Source organism: Bubalus kerabau, chromosome X, assembly GCF_029407905.1.
Source record: "Bubalus kerabau isolate K-KA32 ecotype Philippines breed swamp buffalo chromosome X, PCC_UOA_SB_1v2, whole genome shotgun sequence".
Lineage (NCBI taxonomy): Eukaryota > Metazoa > Chordata > Mammalia > Artiodactyla > Bovidae > Bubalus > Bubalus kerabau.
In genome coordinates, this window is record NC_073647.1 from 49850345 (window position 1) to 49872249 (window position 21905).

Here is a 21905-nt window from a genome sequence, read left to right on the forward strand (position 1 = left end):
GAGATATCATTTTAGTCCCATGCACTGATTGATAGAAATGAAAAAGACAAAGGAGAAGGGGGCGACAGAGGATGAGATGGTTGGATAGCATCACTGACTCACTGGACATGAGTTTGAGCACACTCAGGAAGATAGTGAAGAACAGGGAAGCCTGGCGTGCTGCAGTCCATGGGGTCACAAAGAATCAAGGCTTAGCAACTGAACAACAACAAAAAGTCAGACAATGCCATGTGTTGGCAGTGATCTGGAGTAGCAAGAACTCGTACACTGTGGGGGAGATATAAACTAGTACAATCACTCTGGAAAACAATTTGGCATTATCTAGTAGAATTGCCTGGAAAATCTCATGGACAGAGGAGCCTGGCGGGCTACAGTCCATGGGGTCGCGAGGGTTGGACACGACTTAGCAACTAAACCCCAGTGGAATCGAAGATGTACATATTTACAACCTGACAGTGTCACTCCTGAGTGTATCCTATAGAAGGTCTTTTGCAAATACACCAGATTATGTGTACAGGTCATTCATAGCTGCCTTATTTATAATAGGCAAAAGCCAAGAAAAAAAAAAAGCAGGTGTCCATTAACAGCAGAACAATGTTACAGTCATATGATGGAAAACTATTCAGCAATAAAAATGAATAAACTCCAGCTGTATGTTTCAAACTTGGATTCATGTCACTAATGTAATATGGAACTAAAGCAACAAGTTACAGAAAAATACATCCAGTATGACTCCATTTATATAAATTCCAAAAATATAAAACCAAACTATGTATATTGTTTAAGGATTATCCATATTTGTGCCAAGTACAAAGAAAAGTAAGGATAGTGCTTGCCTCTGTCAAGGGAGGAGGAGGGTATACGAGGGCTTCAGAGTCATTGGTAATGTTACCCTCCAGTTGACACTGGGGACGTATGTGTAGTAACAGGATACAATGAACAGAGTAAAATGGCCTCCTACAAAATGAGAGAAAATATTTATGTCATATAGCTGATAAAGGGTTAATATTTAGAATACACAAAGAACTCTGACAACTCAACAACAGATCAAATTACCTGATTAAAAAATGTGCAAAGGACTTGAATAGACATTTCTCCAGAGATGATACACAAATGGCCAACAAGCCTATGAAAACATACTCAACATCACTAATCATCAAAAAATGTAAGTCAAAACTACAATAAAATACTTCACACCCATTAGAATGGTTACTACTTAAAAAAAAACACAGAAAACATCAAATAGTGGCAAGAATGTAGAAAAATTAGAAGCCTTGTACACTGTTGGTGGGATTGTAAAGTGGTGCAAGCTACCATAAAAAAAAAAAATGGTCTGGAAGTTCTCCAAAAAAGCAAACAGAACTACCACCAGCATTCCCACTTCTGAGTATATATCCAAAAGAACTGAAAGTAGACCCATATACATATCCATGTGCTATTCACAATAGCCAAGAGGCAGAAGCAAGCTGAATGTCCACTGACAGATGAATAGATGAACAAAATGTGGTCTATACACAAAATGGAAGGGAATCCAACCAGATGCTATAACATGGGTAGCCCTTGATGACATTATGTTATGTGAAATAAGCCAGTCACAAAAGAGAAATACACGATTCCATCTATGTGAGGGCTTCCTCAGTAGTTCATAGGTAAAGAATCTGCCTGCAATACAGGAGCCACAGGAGACACAGGTTTGATCCCTGGGTCGGGAAGATCCCCTGGAGAAGGAAATGGCAACCCACTCCAGTATTATTGCCTGGAGAGTCCCATGGACAGAGGAGCCTGGTGGGCTATAGTCCTTGGGGTTGCAAAGAATCGGACATGACTGAAGTGACTTAGCACATATGCACCTATGTGAGGTACCTAGAGTAGTCAGATTCATAGACACAGAAAGTATAATGGTGGGTGCCAGGGGCTGGGGAAAAGGAGATGTGTTTAATGGATATAGTATTTCAGTTTTGCAAGATGAAAAAGTTCTGGAAATCTGTTTCATAACAATGTGAGTATACTTAACACTACTGATATGTAAACAAAAATGGTTAAGATGGTAAACTTTATACTATGCATTCTTTTACCACGAAATCTGTTTCATAACAATGTGAGTATACTTAACACTACTGATATGTAAACAAAAATGGTTAAGATGGTAAACTTTATACTATGCATTCTTTTACCACAATACAAAAAATTGACTCAAAAAGAAACAGAAAACCTGAACAGTCCCACAGTTATTAAAGACATTGGTAATTTAAAATGTATGGTTAGAGGGGCTGGTGGCTGCAAAAACAAGGAAGGCCTAGATCATTTTATAGATGAATTCTATCAAGCCTTCAAGGAACTGATAACCATTGTAATTAGATAATTTGTTCCAGGGAACAGAAAAAGAGGAAATGCTCCAAAAACAGCAACAAAACCAATCCGCCAATACACCATGACAAACTTGAGTTTAGTCCGAGAAGCACAAGAGTAAGCATTTCTTTGAAAGAGGGGTTTAAAATTACAAAATCAATTAACATAATTTACCACATTAACTGATGCAAGGAGGAAAATTCTATCATCCATCGACTCAGTCCATTCAGGAAAAATATTTGATAACATTCATCATATGGCAAACTAGGACAGGAAGGGAACTTCCTTAATCTCATAAAGGTGTCTATAAACACCCCCTGCAAGCATCATAATTAATGATAAAATCTTAATAATATTCTCTTTGCTTCCATTCAACCTTGTACTGTCTAGGGAAATACAGTGAGAAAAAGAAATTGTACTTAAAAAGACTGAAAAAGAAAAAACAAAACACTCATTCCTGGTGGAAGGTATGACTGTGTAAGTAGAAAACCAAGAAGAGTCCACAAAAAAAGAATCCAGAAAGAATTATTAGACTTCATGCAAGCATTTATGAAGTTACTTGATACAAAATCCATACACCGGAAGTAGACAACCACTTCCCTGGTGGTCCAGTGGTTGAGACTCCACTCTTCCAGTGCCGGGTTCGATCCCTGGTCAGGAAACTAAGATCACACGTGACACATTGTGTGGCCAAAAAAACCAAAATCCGTACACCGAAGTCCACTGTGTTTCCTTTGTTGTACACCTGAAACTAACACAATATGGTAAATCAGCTAACTTCAATTTTTTAAAAACCAGTTGTGCTTCTATGTACCAGCAACACAATCAGAAAGTGATTTTTTTAAAAAAAGATACCATTTCTAATGGCATCAAATAATAAATAAATCTAACATGAGATGTGCAAGTCCTTAGGGGAAAATGTACTCAAATGATGTTAATAAGTAGAGAGAGGTGCCATGCTTAGAGATGGAGAAACGATATTTTAGAGATGATTAGTCTAGAAAGGGATTCAAAATTCAACAAAATCTCCATTTACCTGCTCAAAAAAGTACCAACGGTTTTTTTCTGGAACTTGACAAGCTGATTTGAAAATTCTAAAACTTTCTATGGGCAGGGGGAAGGACAGTCCTTCCAGTCTTGAAACGCAGAGACATCTGCATTTTTTTTGTCTCTGCTTCCAGTCTTAGTGTCCAGAGACCCTTGCCCCATCACTCTGCCAGCAGCCTGCCCCACCCAGAGATTCTAGATCCCACCCTTCTAGGCCCTTCCATTCTAGGCCCCTTCTTGGGCATTTGGCCTTCTGCCTTGGAGATGAAAGGTGTAGACGAAGACAACTCATTGAGCACCCACGCTCTGAATCTGCTGGACCTTCAGGTTCTGGGTGGCTCACCTCCCCTGACACCCTGGTCTCCCAAGTTCCCTCTTGTGACCATCACTCACCCCCAGAGTTCATCACCCCAAGCCAAGCTTCTCAGGCTAAGACCTCACCGGCTCCACTGGCCACCTCCTTCTGCCTTGTGGACCCCCCACCCCGTCCTCCCCTCCACTGGCAGTCCTGTTCTCTAGGGATCTCCTGGGTTTTCCTGCCTTCACCACCTCAACCAACTTGATTTCAAGGTTGGAGGAAATGCTCTGTGGGTGTGTCAACTGCAGGCTTGGCCTCAGGCAGATCCCCTCTCCCCTCCCACCCAATGCCTGCTTCCTGCTTCAGGGCCTCAGGGCCTGATAGTTAAAGGCAGCAGCCCATGGTTGACTCTTGGCCTGGCCACTTACAAGCCATGTGACTCGGTGCAAGTTCCCTAACCTCGCCTGCCTCAGTTTCCCCACCTGTGAACCAGGGGAAGTAACTGCAACCCCCTCCAGGGTCATTGGAAGGACTGAATGAATTCACATACAGCAAACGCTAAGACCAGCCCTTGTTCATTGGAGGACAACAGTAGGGGTAAGACCATGTGGTTCAAAGTCAGCTGAAACCTCACTTTCTCTGTGAAGCTCTCCATGATGCACTTGTTGCTATTGTTCAGTCGCTCAGTCATGTCCAACTCTTTGCAACCCCATGGACTGCAGCACGCCAGGCCTCCCTGTCCATCACCAACTCCTGGAGCTGGCTCAAACTCATGTCCATCGAGTCGGTGATGCCATCCAACCATCTCATACTCTGTTGTCCCCTTCTCCTCCTGCCTTCAACCTTTCCCAGCAGCAGGGTCTTTTCCAGGGAGTCAGGTCTTTGCATCATGTGGCCAAAGTATTGGCGCTTCAGCTTCAGCATCAGTCCTTCCAATGAATATTCAGGGTTGATTTCCTTTAGGATTGACTGGTTTGATCTCCTTGCTGTCCAGGGAACTCTCAAGAGTCTTTTCCAGCAACACAGTTTGAAACCACCAATTCTTCGGTGCTCAGCCTTCCAAGGTCCAACTGGCTCAGACAGTAAAGAATCTGCCTGAATGCAGGAGACCTAGGTTCAATCCCTGGGTCGGGAAGATTCCCCAGAGGAAGGTATGGAAACCCACTCCAGTACTCTTGCCTGGAGAATCCCTGTGGACAGAGGAGCCTGGCAGGCTATATAGTCCATGGGGTCGCAAAGAGTCAGGCATGACTGAGCAACTAAGCCACAGCCACACTCACATCTGTACATGACTACTGGAAGAGCCATAACTTTGACTATGTGCATGTATGTCGGCAAAGTGATGTCTCTGCTTTTTAATATGCTGTCTAGGTTTCTCATAGCTTTTCTTCCAAGGAGCAAGTGTCTTTTAATTTCATGGCTGCAGTCACCATCTGCAGTGATTTTGGAGCCCCCCAAATATAAAGTCTGTCACTGTTTCCATTGTTTCCCCATCTATTTGCCATGAAGTGATGGGACCAGATGCCATGATCTTTAGTTTTCTGAATGTAGAGTTTTAGTCCAGCTTTCACTCTGCTCTTTCAGTCTCATCAAGCAGCTCTTTAGTTCCTCTCCACTTTCTTCCATAAGGGTGGTGTCATCTGTGTATCTGAGGTTATTGATATTTCTCCCAGCAATCTTGATTCCAGCTTGTGCTTCATCCAGCCCAGCATTCTGCATGATGCTTTCTGCATATACATTAAATAAGCAGGGTGACAATATACAGCCTTGACGTACTCCTTTCCCAATTTGGAACCAGTCTGTTGTTCCATGTCCGGTTGTAACTGCTGTTTCTTGACCTGCATACAGATTTCTCAGGAGTCAGGTAAGGTGGTCTGGTATTCCCATCTCTTAAAGAATTTTCACAGTTTGTTGTGATTCACACAGTCAAAGGCTTTCATGTAGTCAATGCAGCAGCAGTAGATGCTTCTCTGGAATTTCCTTGCTCTCTCCGTGATCCAATGAATGTTGGCAATTTGATCTCTGGTTCCTCTGCCTTTTCTAAACCCAGTTTGTACATCTAGAGGACCTGAGCACCCGTAGACTTGAGTCCCCGTCCTTGGTGATCCACAGTGCCGTCCACAGATGAGCTGAGGTCTCATCCGCTGGTAGGTAGTTATGCCTCTTAGATCCAGGAATGTCTTGAGACAGATAGCAGTGGGCTTTGTCTCTGAACGGTGCCAGTGCCGGGGTCACGTCTGGCACTCAGTAGGCACTTCATGGCAGGCTATGGACTGCATGCCTGCCAGTCCCGCCATGGGAGGGCACCATCTCCTCTGGGCAAGTGAGCAGCCGGCCCCTGCACCTCTGCCCACCAAAGCCAGGAGAGGGCAGCAGTGCCCTGCCCTGAGCCGTTGGGCAAAGGGGCGGGCATGGAGGGGCTGGACTGCCCAGGCTGGGCCACCGGGATGAGGCGGGTTGGGCGCGATTGCATTGTGGGGAGGGAGGCCGGGACTCATTCCTGGCACTGCCAGCTGTTCCTCGGCCCCGGCCAGGAGCCCCACCCAGGTAGGCAGGAGCCGGGGCTGGCCAGGCACAGGGTTCAGGGGCCTCCAGGTCAAGGGTGGGGGAGTGGGGGGCATGGATCTCCCCACCCCAGCCAGGGGGGTGGCCCCAAAGCTGGGTGGTAAGACTCCCATTATGGCCCCAAATGGGAGAGCTGGTGCCTCTGGCCACTGGGCAGGGCACAGGGGGTAGGGAAGCAGCCCACCTTGCTGCCCACCCCCACAGCTACCCAACCGGCCCAGCCAGGTGGCTGCCAGCCTTGCCACTGCCACTGGGCCCTGGAGCTTGCTGCGGTTGCACACCGTGGGCAAGAGGGGGACCCTGACTGGTTCCCACCCCACAGCCAAGGCCTGAGCACTGTCAGCTCGGTGTGCAGACGGGGCCATGTGAGCCTGGCATGGGAAGCTGGCCACCTGCTGGTAGTCTTGTCCCCACCCGAGGCTGAAGGCTGGGTGCCCATCTGCTCCTGTGCATCCTTTTGGCCACGGCCCCCTCCACTGGCACCAGATTGTACCTGGCACGACTTTGCCAGTCCCTGGGGGTGGGGAGTTGGGGGCATAAGGGGAGGTCTCCCTGCAGGGGGTGCTGCCTTGGCCGGCCTCTCCCCTGCCTCCGGCCGCGACAAAGGCAGGCATTGAGGGCCAAGGCTTGCCTCCAGCCAGGCGCCAAGGCTGCAGAGGGTGAGACTGCCCATGCAGGGGCTGACCCTCGGGGGGGCCGGCGCTCCGTGACCTCCTCCAGGCCTTTCACAGGGACCCCTGGGGGCACACAGAGAGGAGCCTGGTGGCTGGCACCGGGTGGGCATGGGAGAACTGGCTGTGTGGGTCTCATTTTTTTCTGGCTGAAGGCACTCTGCCCCCTTTGTCTCCAGATCCCCAGGGGGGTGTCTCCCTGGGGGTGGGAAGTGACAGGGAGCCCCCGGGTCAGGGCAGCTTGGATGTGGGACTAGGAACACCAGAGAGTGGGTCCCTGGCCTGGGCCTCCAGACAGAAGGGACATTGTTGGGGCAGAGACAAAGCTGCCAGCTGTGGGGGAGCCCGCCTGCCAGGCCCCGGCCCCCTCCTCCTGCGGGGTGAATGTGAATGGGGCCAAGCCTCGACTGTCTCCCTCCCACTCAGGACAATGCCCCCTACAGCCATCCTGTGTCCGTCACCACTGCCCCGGGGCAGCTGAACCCAGGAGGTGTCTGCCACGCCACCCAGGAGATGCCTCTGCTGCTGCTGTCCGCCGGGGTAAGTACCCGAGTCCCTCGAGCACAGAAGAGCCTGGAGCCCAGGGGTCTCCTGCCCAGCACCTCCAGCTGCAGGCCCTCTAGCCTCAGACCCGCCCCAGACACGGCCGCTGATACCGGGCTCCAGAGGAAATGGCCCAGTCCCCGAGGCAGGCCTGACCTTCCTGTCTGTGCCCCCGAGATAAGGGCGCAGGGGCCTTCCTCGGGGGCTCTCCCAGCAGCTGGCACGCCCATGGGGGCTGGAGCTGCTGGCTATGGAATGCCCGCGGGTACCCTCCTGGCTGGTGCCTGCCCGCACCCCCAACAGTGTGGGACCCTCAGTCAACAACTCAGGACCTGCTTTCTGCCCCGTCTCTGGGGCTCTGCCTCTGGGCTCAGGAGGAGGGAGGCTCAGGAGGTCATGGGCCCAGGGGCTCGTGACGTGTCATCTTGTCACCTGGGCACCATGCAAGGCTACTAATTGCCCCTGGCCAGGAGGTGAGCTGGAAGGCGCAGCAGGGACCCCACTCAGAGCCTTCTGCTTCGGGCTCGATCTTGGGCCCCTACAGGGCCGGGGCAGGGTGGGGGCTTGCGGGGGGCTCCCTCCAGTCTGGACCCTAAATGGCTGAAGGCTGGGGTGCGGGGATGCCTGACTCCTGGCTCAAGCTTTCCTTCAAGCGCTCCTCTCACTCCCCCGGGCCCACTCTTTCTGCCTGTCTTCTCTCTGCCCTGTCTTTTTTAAGTTCCTATTTAATTATTTGGCTGTGCTGGGTCTTAGCTGTGGCATGTGCGATCAATTTCCCTGACCAGAGATCAAACCCAGGGCCCCTACATTGGAAGCATGGAGTCTTAGCCACCAGACCACCAAGGAAGTCCCTGCCCTGTCTTCTCATACCCTATCCCCATCAACACTCTCCATGCCAGACCCTGGTGGACCCCTGGCTCCTGGAGCCATGGAGCAAAGGACTGGCCTCCCCTGATCCCTGAACCCTGGGTGGTCTCTCGGTCCCTTGCACCTCCCCTGCCTCGGCACTGAGGACCCCCAGCTCAGTCTGGGCCACACCCTCCTCTATCCCCCAAGCCCTCTGCTCTCTGTCTTGGCCCTGGCCACTGGCCCCTGCTGTCTATAGGGTCTTTCAGGGGTCTCTCCTCTCTCGGTGACTCAGTCCTTCTGCAGGTCTTCTCGTGGCCTTGTAGGATCTGCATATAAAGTGGAAGATGAAGAAAGTTCTTCCCTTGCACATGCATGGGCACCCCACTGTCATCCCTGGGGACTCTCCATCCCTCTCTTGGTCCCCCAGTCGCTTGGACTTTTTCTCTTTCCTCTCCCTTTGCTTCTGTCTGCCCCAGCTTTCTGCTTCTGTCTATCCGCCTTTCTCTCCCTCCCTTTCTGTCTGCCTGTCCCTCCTGCTCCCCGGCGCTCAGTTCCCATGGCCACCCTGACTTGCGCCCTCCTGCCTGGCCTCCCCCAGGGCCCCGAGATGGCACCCCGGCATCTGCCGGGTGCCCGCCTGCTGTTCATTTTGCCACTGCTGTGCCCGCCACCCACCCCAACCGGGGCGCACCACTTCTCAGCACCCAACACCACCCTCCACCACTTGGCGCTGGCACCGGGCCAGGGGGCGCTCTACGTGGGTGCGGTGAATCGCCTCTTCCAACTTAGCCCTGAGCTGCAGCTGGAGTCAGTGGCCATCACGGGTCCCGTCCTCGACAGCCCTGACTGCGTGCCCTTCCGGGACCCAGCCGAGTGCCCGCAGGCCCGGCTCACGGACAACACCAACCAGCTGCTGCTGGTCAGCGGGCGGGCCCGGGAGCTGGTGGCCTGCGGGCAGGTGCGGCAGGGTGTGTGCGAGAAGCGCCGGCTGGAGGATGTGGCAGAACTCCTCTACCGGGCTGAGGACCCAGGCGACGGGCAGTTCGTGGCCGCCAACACCCTGGGGGTGCCCACGGTGGGCCTGGTGGTGTCTGGACCCGACCGGGACCTCCTGCTGGTGGCCCGGGGCCTGGCAGGCAAGCTATCGGCGGGGGTGCCACCCCTGACGGTGCGCCAGCTGGCCGGGCCACAGCCCTTCTCCAGCGAGGGCCTGGGCCGCCTGGTGGTGGGTGACCTCTCCGACTACAACAACAGCTATGTGGCGGCCCTCGCCGACGCCCAGTCGGCCTACTTTGTCTTTTGGCGCCGCGGGGACCGGGCGCAGGCCGAGTATCGCTCGTATGTGGCCCGGGTCTGCCTGAGGGATGCCAACCTCTACTCCTACGTGGAAGTGCCCCTCAGCTGCCGGGGCCACGGGCTCATACAGGCCGCTGCCCTTGCCCCAGGAGCCTTACTGGGGGCCTTTGCCGCCGGCCTGAGGGGCGTGCAGGCGGCCCTGTGCGCCTTTCCCCTGGCCGAGCTGGATGCCAGCATGGAGCGGGCCCGGCGCCTCTGCTACACGGCGGGCGGCCGGGGCCCCAGCGGCACCGAGGAAGCCACCGTGGAATATGGCGTCACATCGCGCTGTGTCACCCTGCCGCCCGTGAGTGACTGGGCCCAGGCCTCACCCCTGCCTTGTCCCCTGAGACTCTGCACGCTGGCATCTGGCAACCTTATCTTATCCCAGCCTGCCTCCCTGGCCCTGGCCCTCTGTGGACCTGAATCATCTCCCAGCCCAGAGCCGCGGCTGTCACAGGTCCTTGGCCAAGGGTAAAGTGAAGTCGCTCAGTCGTGTCCGACTCTTTGCAACCCAATGGACTGTAGCCCACCAGGTTCCTCCGTCCATGGGATTTTTCCAGGCAAGAATACTGGAGTGGATTGCCATTTCCTTCTCTAGGGAATCTTCCCTACCCAGGGATCAACCCAGGTCTCCCACACTGTAGGCAGACACTCTCACTGTCTGAGCCACCAGGGACTCTCTGAGCCATCCAGCCACTGTCTGGCCAAGGGTGGCTGGATGCTTTCCCCATTACCAGTGACCTCTGCTTTAGAGGATGACACGGAGGGCCAGCTTAGGCTAAGTCTCCAGGCTCATCGTCTCTCCCTCTTAGGTGCGACCTTGGGCATGTCCTACCAGCTGCCTTGCCCTCTTCCACGGACTGCAGACCAGGGCCCAGGGAAGGCACCTCCGGCCTCCCTCTTCTGGGCACTAATTCCTTCCCCGCTCGTCCTCATCTCTGCAGGACTCCCCAGAGTCATACCCCTGTGGCGATGAGCACACGCCCAGCCCCATCGCAGGCCGCCAGCCCGTGGAGGCGGGACCTCTGCTGCAGCTCAAATACTCCATCAGTGCTGTCGCGGCCCTCCAGGCGGACGGACACACGATCGCCTTCCTGGGGGATGTCCGGGGCCAGCTGCACAAGGTAAGGGCCTGAGGAAGGCAAGGCGGCCCTCAGCCAGACCCCCCGGTGCCCAGCCTCTATGCTGCCAGGCCGGGACTGGCCTCAGTGGCCCTACTGGATGCCCTCCTACCCTGGGACGGCTCACAGAAGCATCCGTCTCCTTCCACCTCTGGATGTGTAGCTTAGGGATGTCCCGCGGCAGCTGCAGCTGGTAACAGGGGACTCTTGCTTCTTCGTGGTCTGCGTGTCTCCCTTAGCTGGGTAAGGCTCAATCGAGGAGGCTACTTGGGCACACTGGATGCCCGGGGGCCTGCCTCACCCGCAATGGCCTGGCCCAGCTGCCCTGTCTTGGGGGGAATGGGAGCCGGCTCTGTGGGCCAGGAGGTTCCCCTAGAACCCCAGCCATGACAGTACCTGCCCCGAATGGTTGGCTTGTGGCCATCTTGAGAGCGAGCCTTGTCCCCCACTCCCCCAGGTCTTTCTCAATGGCACTCAAGGCCAGGTGTACCACTCACAGCAAGTGGGGACCCCAGGCTCGGCCATCAGCCCCGACCTGCTCGTGGACAGCAGCGGCAGCCACCTCTACGTGCTGACGTCCCAGCAGGTGAGGGCTGTCCCAGGGGCCCAGGCACACGAAGCCTGAGGCCCTGCACCCACCACCTCTGCCCTCTGCCTCCTGTCCAGGTGGCCCGGGTACCCGTGGCAGCCTGCCCACAGCTCCCGGACTGCAGCAGCTGCCTCCAGGCCCAGGACCCTCTGTGTGGCTGGTGCGTCCTGCAGGGCAGGTGAGGCGGGACACTGTGTCTGCAGTGCTTCTAGGTGGGCCTGGAGGTCAGTCCACCTCCCCAAGCCTGGTTGGGGTCCCTTTGCCAACACTGCCTCAGGCTGGGCAAGGCCTCTGTCGGCCTCTCTCAGGTGCCCCCTGGCCCACTCCAGCTCCCCTCCACCTGGCAGCCCAAGGAATCAATCCCTGATGGCGCCCCTCACTCAGGTCCGTGTGCTCGTCTCCACCGCAGCAGCAGCCCTCGACTCACAGTCAAGGCCAAAGGCCGTGTGTCAGCCCCCAGGCCCTGCGGGGTCAGCCCCTTCCTGTCTGAGCGGAGTCCCTTCCCCTGCCCCCCGCTTGCTGTGCTCCACCTGGACCGTATCATGCCCCTCACTGCCCATCACCCAGGGAGCCTGAGTCCCATGCAAGGCCCCATCGGGCCTCTGCCCCGCAGGTGTACCCGCAAGAGCCAATGCAGGCGGGCAACCCAGCCCAACCAGTGGCTGTGGACGTACGCGGACGGCCTCTGTCTGCACATTGAGAGCGTGCTACCGGCCCAACACCCCCGCCAGGAGCAGGGCCAGGTGAACCCCATTTTCCTTCTCTCCTTCTGCCTCTGCCCACACCTTCCCGGCCTGGACCCCTCTGCCTCAGCCCCGTGGCCCCCTCCAAAGGCCCCCACCTGCTGGGTTTCCTTGCATGTGCCCTAGGTCACCTTGTCGATACCCCGGCTGCCCACCCTGGCCATGGACGAATACTTCCATTGTGCCTTTGGCAACTATGACAGCTTGGCTCATGTGGAAGGGCCCCAGGTGGCCTGCGTCACTCCTCCCCAGGACCAGCTGCCACTGAACCCTCCAGGCACAGGTGAGGGGCCCCTGGGGTGAGGGGTGAGGGCGGGAACTGGAAGAGGCAGGAGCCACCTGACCTGCCCTGCCGCTGCCACCCCCCTCCCAGACCACATCACCTTGCCCCTGGCCCTGATGTTCGAGGACGTGCCCGTGGCTGCCACCAACTTCTCCTTCTATGACTGCAGTGCAGTCACAGCCCTGGAGGCAGCTGCCCCGTGAGTGCCCAGCCTGGCTGCAGGGTAGGGGTGGGCACCCTAGACAGTGCCCCATCTCAGCAGCCCCCTGCCCTCCCAGGTGCCGTGCTTGTGTGGGCAGCCTCTGGCGCTGCCACTGGTGCCCCCAGAGCAGCCACTGTGTGTATGGAGAACACTGTCCAGAGGGCGAGAGGACCATCTACAGCACCCAAGAGGTGAGTGGATCCACCCTGCCCCACACCCCCCCGCCCCAGGCCCCTTGCCTTCCAAAGCGCTAAGCGGTCTCCTCTGGCCAGGCGGACATCCAGGTGCGTGGCCCGGGGGCTTGTCCTCGGGTCGAGGGCTTGGTGGGCCCCCTCCTGGTGCCAGTGGGCTGGGAGAGCCGTTTGGCCCTCCGCGTGCAGAACCTTCAGCATTTCCAGGTGAGCATTCCAGCAGGTGGGGGCCGGGGGCAGACGATGGCATTCAGGCTGCTGACGGCATACACCCCCTAGGGCTTGCCTGCCTCCTACCACTGCTGGCTGGAGCTGCCCGGACAACTGCAGAGGCTGCCAGCATCCCTGGAGGAGGTGTCTGGGGACTCGGGCCTCATTCACTGCCAGGCCCAGCAGGTGGGCAGGTGCCCGACCCCCCAGTCTCACTTGCCGCTGGACACCTCCTGCCGCCTGGGCTTGTCCCAGGCCCTCGGGGGCTCGCTTGCCCACTTTAACCCACTGACACCCATGAGGTCTGCTCTGGGCAGGCCACGGCTGGGAGATGTGCCCTGCACCAGGCAGGGGTGAGGGGGCATCCATGTGGGGAAGAGCTTCCCGGAGGAGGTGGGCGGGGGTCTTGGGAGTTCTGAGTTGCGTTGGGCCTGACCCTCCCTTCCATTCCCAGTTCCAGCCCTCCATGGTCCAGCGGGAGCTCCCGGTGCCCATCTACGTCACCCGTGGCGAGGGCCAGCGGCTGGACAATGCCCACAGTCTTCATGGTCAGCTCGGGGGCGGTGGGGTGGGCAGGGCAGGGCATGCAGCCGGCGGGGGTGCCTCACCATGCCTCCTAAACCCCCCCCACCAGTGACCCTGTACGACTGCGCTGTGGGCCACCCTGACTGCAGTCACTGCCAGGCAGCCAATGGGAGTCTGGGCTGCCTGTGGTGCAGCCACGGCCAGCCTGCCTGTCGCTATGGGCCGCTATGCCCACCTGGAGCCGTGGAGACGCTGTGTCCCACACCCAGGATCGAGACTGTGAGCCCCTGAACCTGCACCCACCGCCCCCCCCCCACGGCCTAGCCACCCGCCTCCTCCCCTAAACCCCTAGCCCCCACTTTCTTGGTCCTAGCAGCCCTGCCCACCCCACCTCAGTGGGTGTGGGTCAAGGGCATTCCCTCACCATCCTTCTCGGTTACAGGTTGAGCCCCTGACTGGCCCCCCTGAGGGCGGATTGGTTCTCACCATCCAGGGCTCCAACCTGGGCCGGGACTTCGCCGACGTGCAGGACGCTGTGAGCGTGGCTGGCCGGCCCTGCAGGCCTGAGCCATCTCTCTACCGCATCTCGACCCGGTGAAGCATACTGGTAGCCAGGGGCGGAGGGATGCCATCCCAGGGAGGCCCACAGAGACTGGCCACCCAGAAAGAAGGGAGGCTTGGAGCCAAGACACGTGGGCCCGGGGTCAGATGCACCAAAGGATGATAAACCAGAGGGAGGGGGGCTGGGCCTTGGGCAGCGGCTGGCAAATGCCCCATGGCTCCCGCCAGGCAAGGGCCCCTGAGCAGCCATGGGCTTTCCATCACCAGGATCGTGTGTGTCACATCGCCTGCCCCCAACCGCACCATGGGGCCGATCCAAGTGGCCATCAAAGGGCGGCCCCCAGGCATCTCAACCCAGTACTTCACCTACCAGGTCAGTGCCTGCCCAGGGTGTGTGCCCATACCGGGGGATTGTAGCAAGAAGGGGCAGAAGGCTAGTGATGTCTGGATAAGCACTTCCAACTTGACCTGAGGGGAGCAGGAAGAGTTGCCTCTTGTCCAGGAAGGAAGCCATGTGATCTGAGGGGTCATTCTGGCCACTGAGTGTGGGGTGGGCTGGGGGCCAAGGTGGGAGGGTGAGGAGGGCACAGGGATGCAGGAGAGCAGAGATGCCTCCAGGTGCCAGCCTGAGCCCTCCTGTCCTCCTGTCCGGGGCCCTTTCCGGAGCCAGGAAGCCCTTGGCACAGACAGCACCCCCGAGGAGGTGATGAGGTCCCCGAGGAGGTGACAGCATCTTAGGGCTTAGAGCTGGGGCTGAGGACAAGACGACACAGGGAGGGGACCAGAGCACCCCCTGGTGGGGCATGGCAGTGGGGCACAGGGCTTTAGGGACTGGAGCCAAGGTGAGGAAATGCCAGGCCAGATGGCTATGCCTGCCCTAGCTTGCCCTGTCTCCCAGGACCCTGTCCTGCTGAGCCTGAGTCCCCAGAGGGGCCCCCAGGCAGGGGGAACCCAGCTCACCATCCACGGACAGCGCCTCCAGACAGGAGGCAACATCAGCGCCTTTGTGGGCAGCCAGCCCTGCCCTATGTAAGTGGCTCCTGCTTCCAGCTGGTCGCTGCCAGCTGGGGGTGCTCCCAACGGGCCCGAGTCCCCTGGCGTACAGTGGTGGTGGGGGGTCTCTGCCCTTGGTGGGAGAGGCAAAGTGGGTCTCTGGCGGGCTGGCTAGGCTGAGGCTCAAACCCAAGGTGCCAGACCACTCCCCACCCTGCAGCCAAGAGCCGGTGTGTCCTGAGGCCATCGTGTGCCACACCATGCCCCAGGCTAGCCCAGGAGATGCAGTGGTCCGAGTGGTCTTCGGCCAGGCCCAGCGCTTGCTGCTCGCCAGCCCCTTCCACTACACTGCCAACCCCCAGCTCGTCGCAGCCGAGCCCAGTGTCAGCTTCCGGGGGTAAGGACCTGGTGCACTTGCACCCTGCCAGCAGGGTGGGGTGGCAGGATGGGGCCGGGCTGCCCGGGCCGTGCTGAGTCCCGTCCCGGTGCAGGGGCGGGCGGCTGATCCGAGTTAGGGGCACAGGCCTGGACGTGGTACAGCAGCCCCTGCTGTCCGTGTGGCTGGAGACCTCGGAGGGGACCGCTGTGAAGCTGCAGTCCCAGGACCGGACCCCTAGGAGCGGCTGCGAGGCTCCAGCTGCGGCCCCCCAGGCCTGTACCCAGCTGGAGCGGGGCTGGCTGCAGGTGAGCCTGCAGCGGCAGGCGAGGCTGTGCTCAGCAAGGGATCGGGGCGGGCCGGGAGTCCCCAGCTCACCCCACCTCGGCCTGCCCCCTCCCAGTGCTCCAGCGTGTGCTCCATCAACTCATCCACCCTCCTCCTCTGCCGGAGCCCCGCGGTGCCTGACACGGCGAGCCCCCGGCGGGTCTTCTTCAGCCTGGATAACGTACATGTGGACTTTGCCAGCGCCAGTGGGGGCCAGGACTTCCTGTACCAGCCCAACCCTCGGCTGGCCCCCCTCCATCATGAGGGGGGGCCCACCCGCCCCTACCGCCTCAAGCCAGGCCACATCCTGGATGTGGAGGTCAGGGTTTCCGCCAGCAGTCCTGGGGGGCTGGGGGGACCTGCAGACACAGGCTGAGTGACTTCACTCAGGCCCGTGATCGGCCTCCCAGGGCGAGGGCCTCAACCTGGCCATCAGCAAGGAGGAAGTCCGCGTGCACATTGGCGACGGCGAGTGCCTGGTGAAGACGCTGACACTCACACACCTGTACTGTGAGCCACCCCCGCGGGTCCCACAGCCCAGCAATGGCTCGGGCACCCTGCTGCAGTTTGTGGTGAGGCTGGGACCCCAGGCACAGGGGTGGGCAGCCGGAGCCATCAGAGCCAGTGCTCAGGAATCCTGTGCTTCCCACCACCCCCAGGTGCAAATGGGCAACGTGCACCTGGCGCTGGGCCCGGTCCAGTATGAGGTGGAACCCGTGCTGTCTGCCTTCCCCGTGGAGGCCCAAGTGGGCCTGGGCGTGGGCGCAGCCCTGCTGATCACTGCCGTGCTCCTCCTGACCCTCATGTACAGGTGAGGATCACATACACGCTAGTGTCCAGTCCAGTCCCCTCTTCACTTATGGCAAGGGTGCCCCACAGTCGGCCATCTGGGCTTGGGGGTCTCGGCCCAGGCAGGCCGGCTTGTGTGGCTGACGCTCGGTCCCCCGGCGGCAGGCACAAGAGCAAACAAGCCCTGCGGGACTACCAGAAGGTTCTGGTGCAGCTGGAGAACCTGGAGATCGGCGTAGGTGACCAGTGCCGCAAGGAGTTCACAGGTGGGGCGGGGGTGGGAGGGTGGGCGGGGGGAGCGGGACGCGGGCAGAGCCGCTCCCGAGCTCAGACCCCGGTGGCTCCCGGCCTGCAGACCTGATGACAGAGATGACTGACCTCAGCAGCGACCTGGAGGCCAGCGGGATCCCCTTTGTGGACTACCGCACCTACGCCGAGCGGGTCCTCTTCCCCGGGCGCAGTGGTGGCACCCTGCAGCCAGCCGTCGAGGGGCCGGGTGAAGAGGGTCGCCGCGCACCCATGCACCAGGGCCTCATGCAGCTCTCCAACCTGCTCAACAGCAAGCTCTTCCTCCTGACCGTGAGGGCCATGCGGGCAGGCTGGAGGGGGGCCTGGGGCGAAGAGGGAGGCTGGGTGGTCGGCAGACATGGGCTGCGTGGTGGGAGGCCATGCGGGCTGCCAGGCTCCCCAGAGTGAGTGCCGGTGCCCTGCCACTCCCACTTAGCTCATCCACACCCTGGAGGGGCAACCCAGCTTCTCTCAGCGGGACCGCTGCCACGTGGCCTCGCTGCTGTCCCTGGCACTGCACAGCAAGCTCGAGTACCTGACCGAGATCATGAGGACGCTGCTCAGTGACCTAGCTTCCCATTACGTGCACAAGAACCCCAAGCTCATGCTGCGCAGGTTGGCCCTGGACAGCTCTGGGCAGGGTGGGCCTGGGGAGCCCCAGGCGGCCAGCTGGGTCCCGAGCCACTGGTAGGGCAAGTCAGCCCTGCCTGTTCTCTGCCACTGGCCTTGGGTGGGGGACAAGACGGCCCTGCGCAGCCCCTCTGACCTGGGGCCCGCTCCATGCAGGACAGAGACCATGGCAGAGAAGCTGCTCACCAACTGGGTGTCCATATGCCTGTACGCCTTCCTGAGGGTGAGGGCCCCTCTCCCCTCACCCCATGCCAGGGCTGCTGCCTTGGGCCTCCCTGACCTGTGGCCCAATCCCTCCCAGGGGGCTTCAGGCACAAGGGCAGGGTGTCGGTAAGGGACAGGTGGTGAACCTTTGCCCTGGCCGCATGCAAAGCCGAGCCTGCTGGCATGGGCCGCCCTCTGCCCTGGCTCCGCGCAGCCAGCTGCCCCTGTGAGCTCATGCAGCCGGCTGATCCCCGGATTGATGCTTGCAGGAAGTGGCTGGTGAACCAATGTACATGCTCCTCCGGGCCATCCAGTACCAGGTGGACAAGGGCCCCGTGGACGCAGTGACAGGCAAGGCAAAACGGACCCTGAACGACAGCCGCCTGCTGCGGGAGGATGTGGAATTCCGGGCCCTGACGCTGATGGTGCTGGCCAGCCCGGGGCCAGGCGGGCCATCAAGGAGCAACACAGCACTGCACATCCCCACCCGGGTGCTCGACACAGACACAATCACTCAGGTCAAGGAGAAGGTGTTGGATCAGATCTACAAGGGCACCCCATTCTCCCAGAGGCCCTCGGCACACACCCTGGATCTCGGTGAGTGCCCGCCCCAGGCTCTCCTTGCCCCTGGCAGCTTAGCTCTGTCCAGCAGGAATGGGCTGTGGGCTCACTGGCTCCCCCGGGTCCCTTCCTCGCACCCCCAGAGTGGCGCTCAGGCCTGGCGGGTCACCTCACCCTGTCAGATGAGGACGTGACATCGGTGACTCAGAACCGCTGGAAGAGACTCAACACCCTGCAACACTACAAGGTGCCTGGCGGGTGGGGTCTGGGGGGGCAGGCCCCCTGCCTCAGGCTTGGCAAGGGAAGGAGCCCAGCCTTTGCCCCCCTCCCCACCAGGTCCCAGACGGAGCCACGGTGAGGCTCATCCCCCAGCTGCACAACAGAGGAGGCATCATCTCCCAGAGCCTGGCCCCCAGCTGCCCATCGGGGGAGAGTGAGTGTGGTCCCACTGGGACCACAGGCCCCAAGGAGCTCGAGGCCATGCCATCGGCCCTACCTGGGTCTCCCAACACCTCATCAGCGGGGAAGCCAAGACTCCCTACTGGGCCCAGGCCCGTGGGTGGACGAGGGTGGTGGCATGTCACCTTCAGGGAGCTCCTGGGTGCGAGCTGGAGCTCCCCAGCTGGTGGCATGGGTGCAGGGGGACCAAGGACTGAGGCCCAGCTTCTGCACCCTCAGACACCCCCATGCTGGAGGATAGCGAGGAGGGTGGGGTCCGTCTGTGGCACCTGGTGAAAGCCCCTGAGGAGCCCGAGGCAGCCAAGGCGCGGCGGAGCAGCCTGAGGGACCGGGACCGGGAGCGGGCACGGGCCAAGGCCATCCCGGAGATCTACCTCACGCGCCTGCTGTCCATGAAGGTGGGGCTCCCGGGGAGGCTCAGCAAGGGCACCTGGACAGAGCCGGGGAGATGCTGTGGGACGATGGAGCTGGCCGCAGCTCGAAGGGCCCCCCACCTTGACCCCCCAAAATAACTGCCCCATCCCCTGCCTTCTAGGGCACGCTGCAGAAGTTTGTGGATGACGCCTTCCAAGCCATCCTCAGCGTGAATCGGCCCGTGCCCATCGCCGTCAAGTACTTGTTTGACTTCCTGGATGAGCTGGCGGAGAAGCACAGCATTGAGGACCCGGAGACCTTGCACATCTGGAAGACGAACAGGTGTGTCACCTGCCAGCCTGGCCCCGGGCAGAGGAGTCCCAGAGAGACCAAGACACTGCCAGCGTGGCCAGGACAGGAGCCCAGGCCTGGGGGCCGTCACCTTGGGTGACCAGTCGCCCCCCGCCCCCCCTCCCCCCCTTGTATGGCCAGCTCCCCAGGCAGCTCAGGGCCACGGGGGTCCAGGTGGAGGAGCTGAGCTGGACTGGCCGGGCCTCACTCCACGGCTGGCCTGTGTCTCCAGCCTGTTGCTGCGGTTCTGGGTGAACACCTTGAAGAACCCGCAGCTCATCTTTGACGTGCGGGTGTCAGACAATGTGGACGCAGTCCTCGCCGTCATCGCCCAGACCTTCATGGACTCCTGCACAGTCTCGGAGCATAAAGTGGGCCGGGTGAGGGCCGAGGAGGGCAGGCCGGGGTGGAGGGTAGCCACAGGGGCTCTGCACTGAGCCCTGGGTGGGGCTGACCCCCACGGGGCATGGGGCCAGGAGGGGGCACCTCCCCGCTTATGCCCACCCCGCCCGGAGCAGGATTCCCCAGTGAACAAACTGCTCTACGCCCGGGAGATCCCTCGCTACAAGCAGATGGTAGAGAGGTAGGTGTTGGGCATCATGGACTAGGGACCTTCTGGGCTGCCTGCCTCTAACTCTGTGCCCTTTTGCAGATACTACTCTGATATTCGCCAGAGCCCTCCAGCGAGCTACCAGGAGATGAATTCAGCTCTGACTGAGCTCTCGGGGGTGAGGACACAGGGGAAGGGGGAAGCTGGGGGCTCAAGGTCTGGGCCGGGGCCTCACCCACCATGTGCCTCCCCCAGAATTACACCTCGGCTCCCCACTGCCTGCAAGCTCTGCAAGAACTCTACACCCACATCCACAGGTACTATGACCAGGTGAGACCTGGGGGCACTCTGAGGAGAGGGGCGTGCCTCTGGAGCCCAGAGGGAGGCCCCAGGAGTCTCCCTTGGGGGCGGGAGTGTCCAGGTCCAGTGTAGGCAGAGGAATGGAAGGGCCTGGGGCTGGGGAAGGGGCTTGGCTTCCTCATGGAGGAAGATTCGATAGGAAGGTCTGGCTCCCAGCCTGCTACTGAGATGGAGGCAGGTCAGAGGCCGAGGCCTCAGGCGGCCTCCTCTGCCCTGGCAGATCATTGGTGCCCTGGAGGAGGATCCTGTGGGCCAGAAGATGCAACTGGCCTGCCGCCTGCAGCAGATTGCCGCGCTGGTGGAGAACAAGGTGACCGAACTGTGAGTCAGGCGGCAGCAGGACCCACCATCTCCGCGCCTTCCCGCACTCGACCCAGGATGGAGCCCTGGATGGAGCCCGTAACCGAGGCGTAGTCTGCACAGAGTGGGAGGGCCTCCCCCTCTCCCTCCTTGCCACGCTGCTGGGGGGCTTCTTTCTAATTTATAGCAATCCTTCCCCCTCCCTCACTGTATTTATGTGCTTGCTGGAGGATCACATCTGGAAATAAAACGCAAACATGTCTTTTTAGAAAATGCCCAGTTCCCAGCCCCACCTTCCCCGTGAGTCTCCTGGGTGCCCTGGCCCAGCCCCCAGCCCGCAGCTAGAACTTCTGCCGCATGCTAAAAAGAGGACCCCAAGGCCTTGTTCTCCTCCCTCACGTGACCCCTGCAGGAACGGTGCCCCTGCCCTCCCACCACCATCTATGCCCACCCCACCTTCCCAACTATTTTCTGGTACAGGGATGTAGAACCAAGTATGTCCCATCTCGGGATCACCAGTTACTACCAAGCTCCCTCTACTCCATTCTGACTCCATTCCCTCCCAGGAACAATCAGCGTGTTCTCTCTAAAGAGCCAAAGTGCCCATGACCCTCTGCAGAAACCCCACATTCGTGCCCGCAGGCTCTGGGGGGCTCCTTGGTCACCTAAGCCCCCTCGCCCCACCTCGCCTTCCACACCCACAGCTGGTTTCAGCCAAGACCAGCCACAGAGGTCTCCAGTGTGTCCTGCTCCCTCTCTGGAGGTTCCCCTGCCCACCCCGTTTTTAGGGACCGGATTCTTCAAAACCTGGTCCCTTGGCTACCACCCCAGGGTCACAGGCTTTGGAAGGCTGTGTGACCTGGACCACTACAGCCATGGGTTCCTTTGCTTTCCACTTGAAGATTCCCCGAGGGCAGGGTCAGGGTGGACACCTCCCTGTGCATCCCACATGGACATGTGCACTTGTTGGAGCCAGGGAGCAAGGCAGAGATGGACCCAGGGAGCCACAGGGACGCCATGCAGCCCTGGGGTCCCACATGGGCAGCCCCCAGGCCTGTACCTCTGGTGGGAAGACCTCACGCCCCCGACCCGCGCCTGGCCAGGGCCCCTCAGGGATGCCGCATGGAGGGACGAGAGGACACTGGGCTGCCGCGTCTTGGGGCTCCAGGATCCGAGTGGCCAGGGAGTGAGGTACCCACGAGAGTGGCTGGGGTCGCCTCTGGGCAGGCTTGCACAAGCCAGAAGCCAGAGCATGTTTTCAGTTGTGGCCGCTGCCCG

The 21905-nt window shown here is 59.3% G+C and overlaps 1 protein-coding gene across 1 annotated transcript; it reads left to right on the forward strand.

The window, feature by feature from the left end:
* The first annotated feature begins 6141 nt into the window (after positions 1-6141).
* On the forward strand, positions 6142-20818 carry PLXNB3 (plexin B3). Its single transcript, XM_055565281.1, has 37 exons — positions 6142-6241; positions 6464-6624; positions 7357-7470; positions 8921-9964; positions 10605-10784; positions 11239-11367; positions 11448-11548; positions 11984-12113; positions 12240-12396; positions 12487-12595; positions 12675-12789; positions 12871-12996; positions 13069-13185; positions 13454-13547; positions 13634-13803; positions 13967-14118; positions 14353-14458; positions 14984-15114; positions 15299-15475; positions 15570-15762; positions 15858-16100; positions 16192-16353; positions 16441-16592; positions 16736-16836; positions 16926-17149; positions 17295-17473; positions 17645-17711; positions 17962-18289; positions 18397-18500; positions 18590-18686; positions 18932-19110; positions 19248-19408; positions 19650-19797; positions 19936-20000; positions 20070-20145; positions 20223-20297; positions 20548-20818. Exons 1-37 carry the CDS (start codon positions 6142-6144, stop codon positions 20650-20652), a joined length of 6072 nt encoding a protein of 2023 aa, XP_055421256.1. The 3' UTR covers positions 20653-20818.
* The last annotated feature ends 1087 nt before the right edge of the window (positions 20819-21905 follow it).

Coding starts and splice junctions, on each gene's coding strand:
- PLXNB3 (XM_055565281.1), top strand. CDS start 6,142: ATGAGGCGGGTTGGGCGCGATTGCATTGTGGGGAGGGAGGCCGGGACT. Junction 13,186..13,453: donor TTCACTGCCAGGCCCAGCAG/GTGGGCAGGTGC, acceptor TTCCATTCCCAG/TTCCAGCCCTCCATGGTCCA. Junction 13,548..13,633: donor CAATGCCCACAGTCTTCATG/GTCAGCTCGGGG, acceptor CCCCCCCACCAG/TGACCCTGTACGACTGCGCT.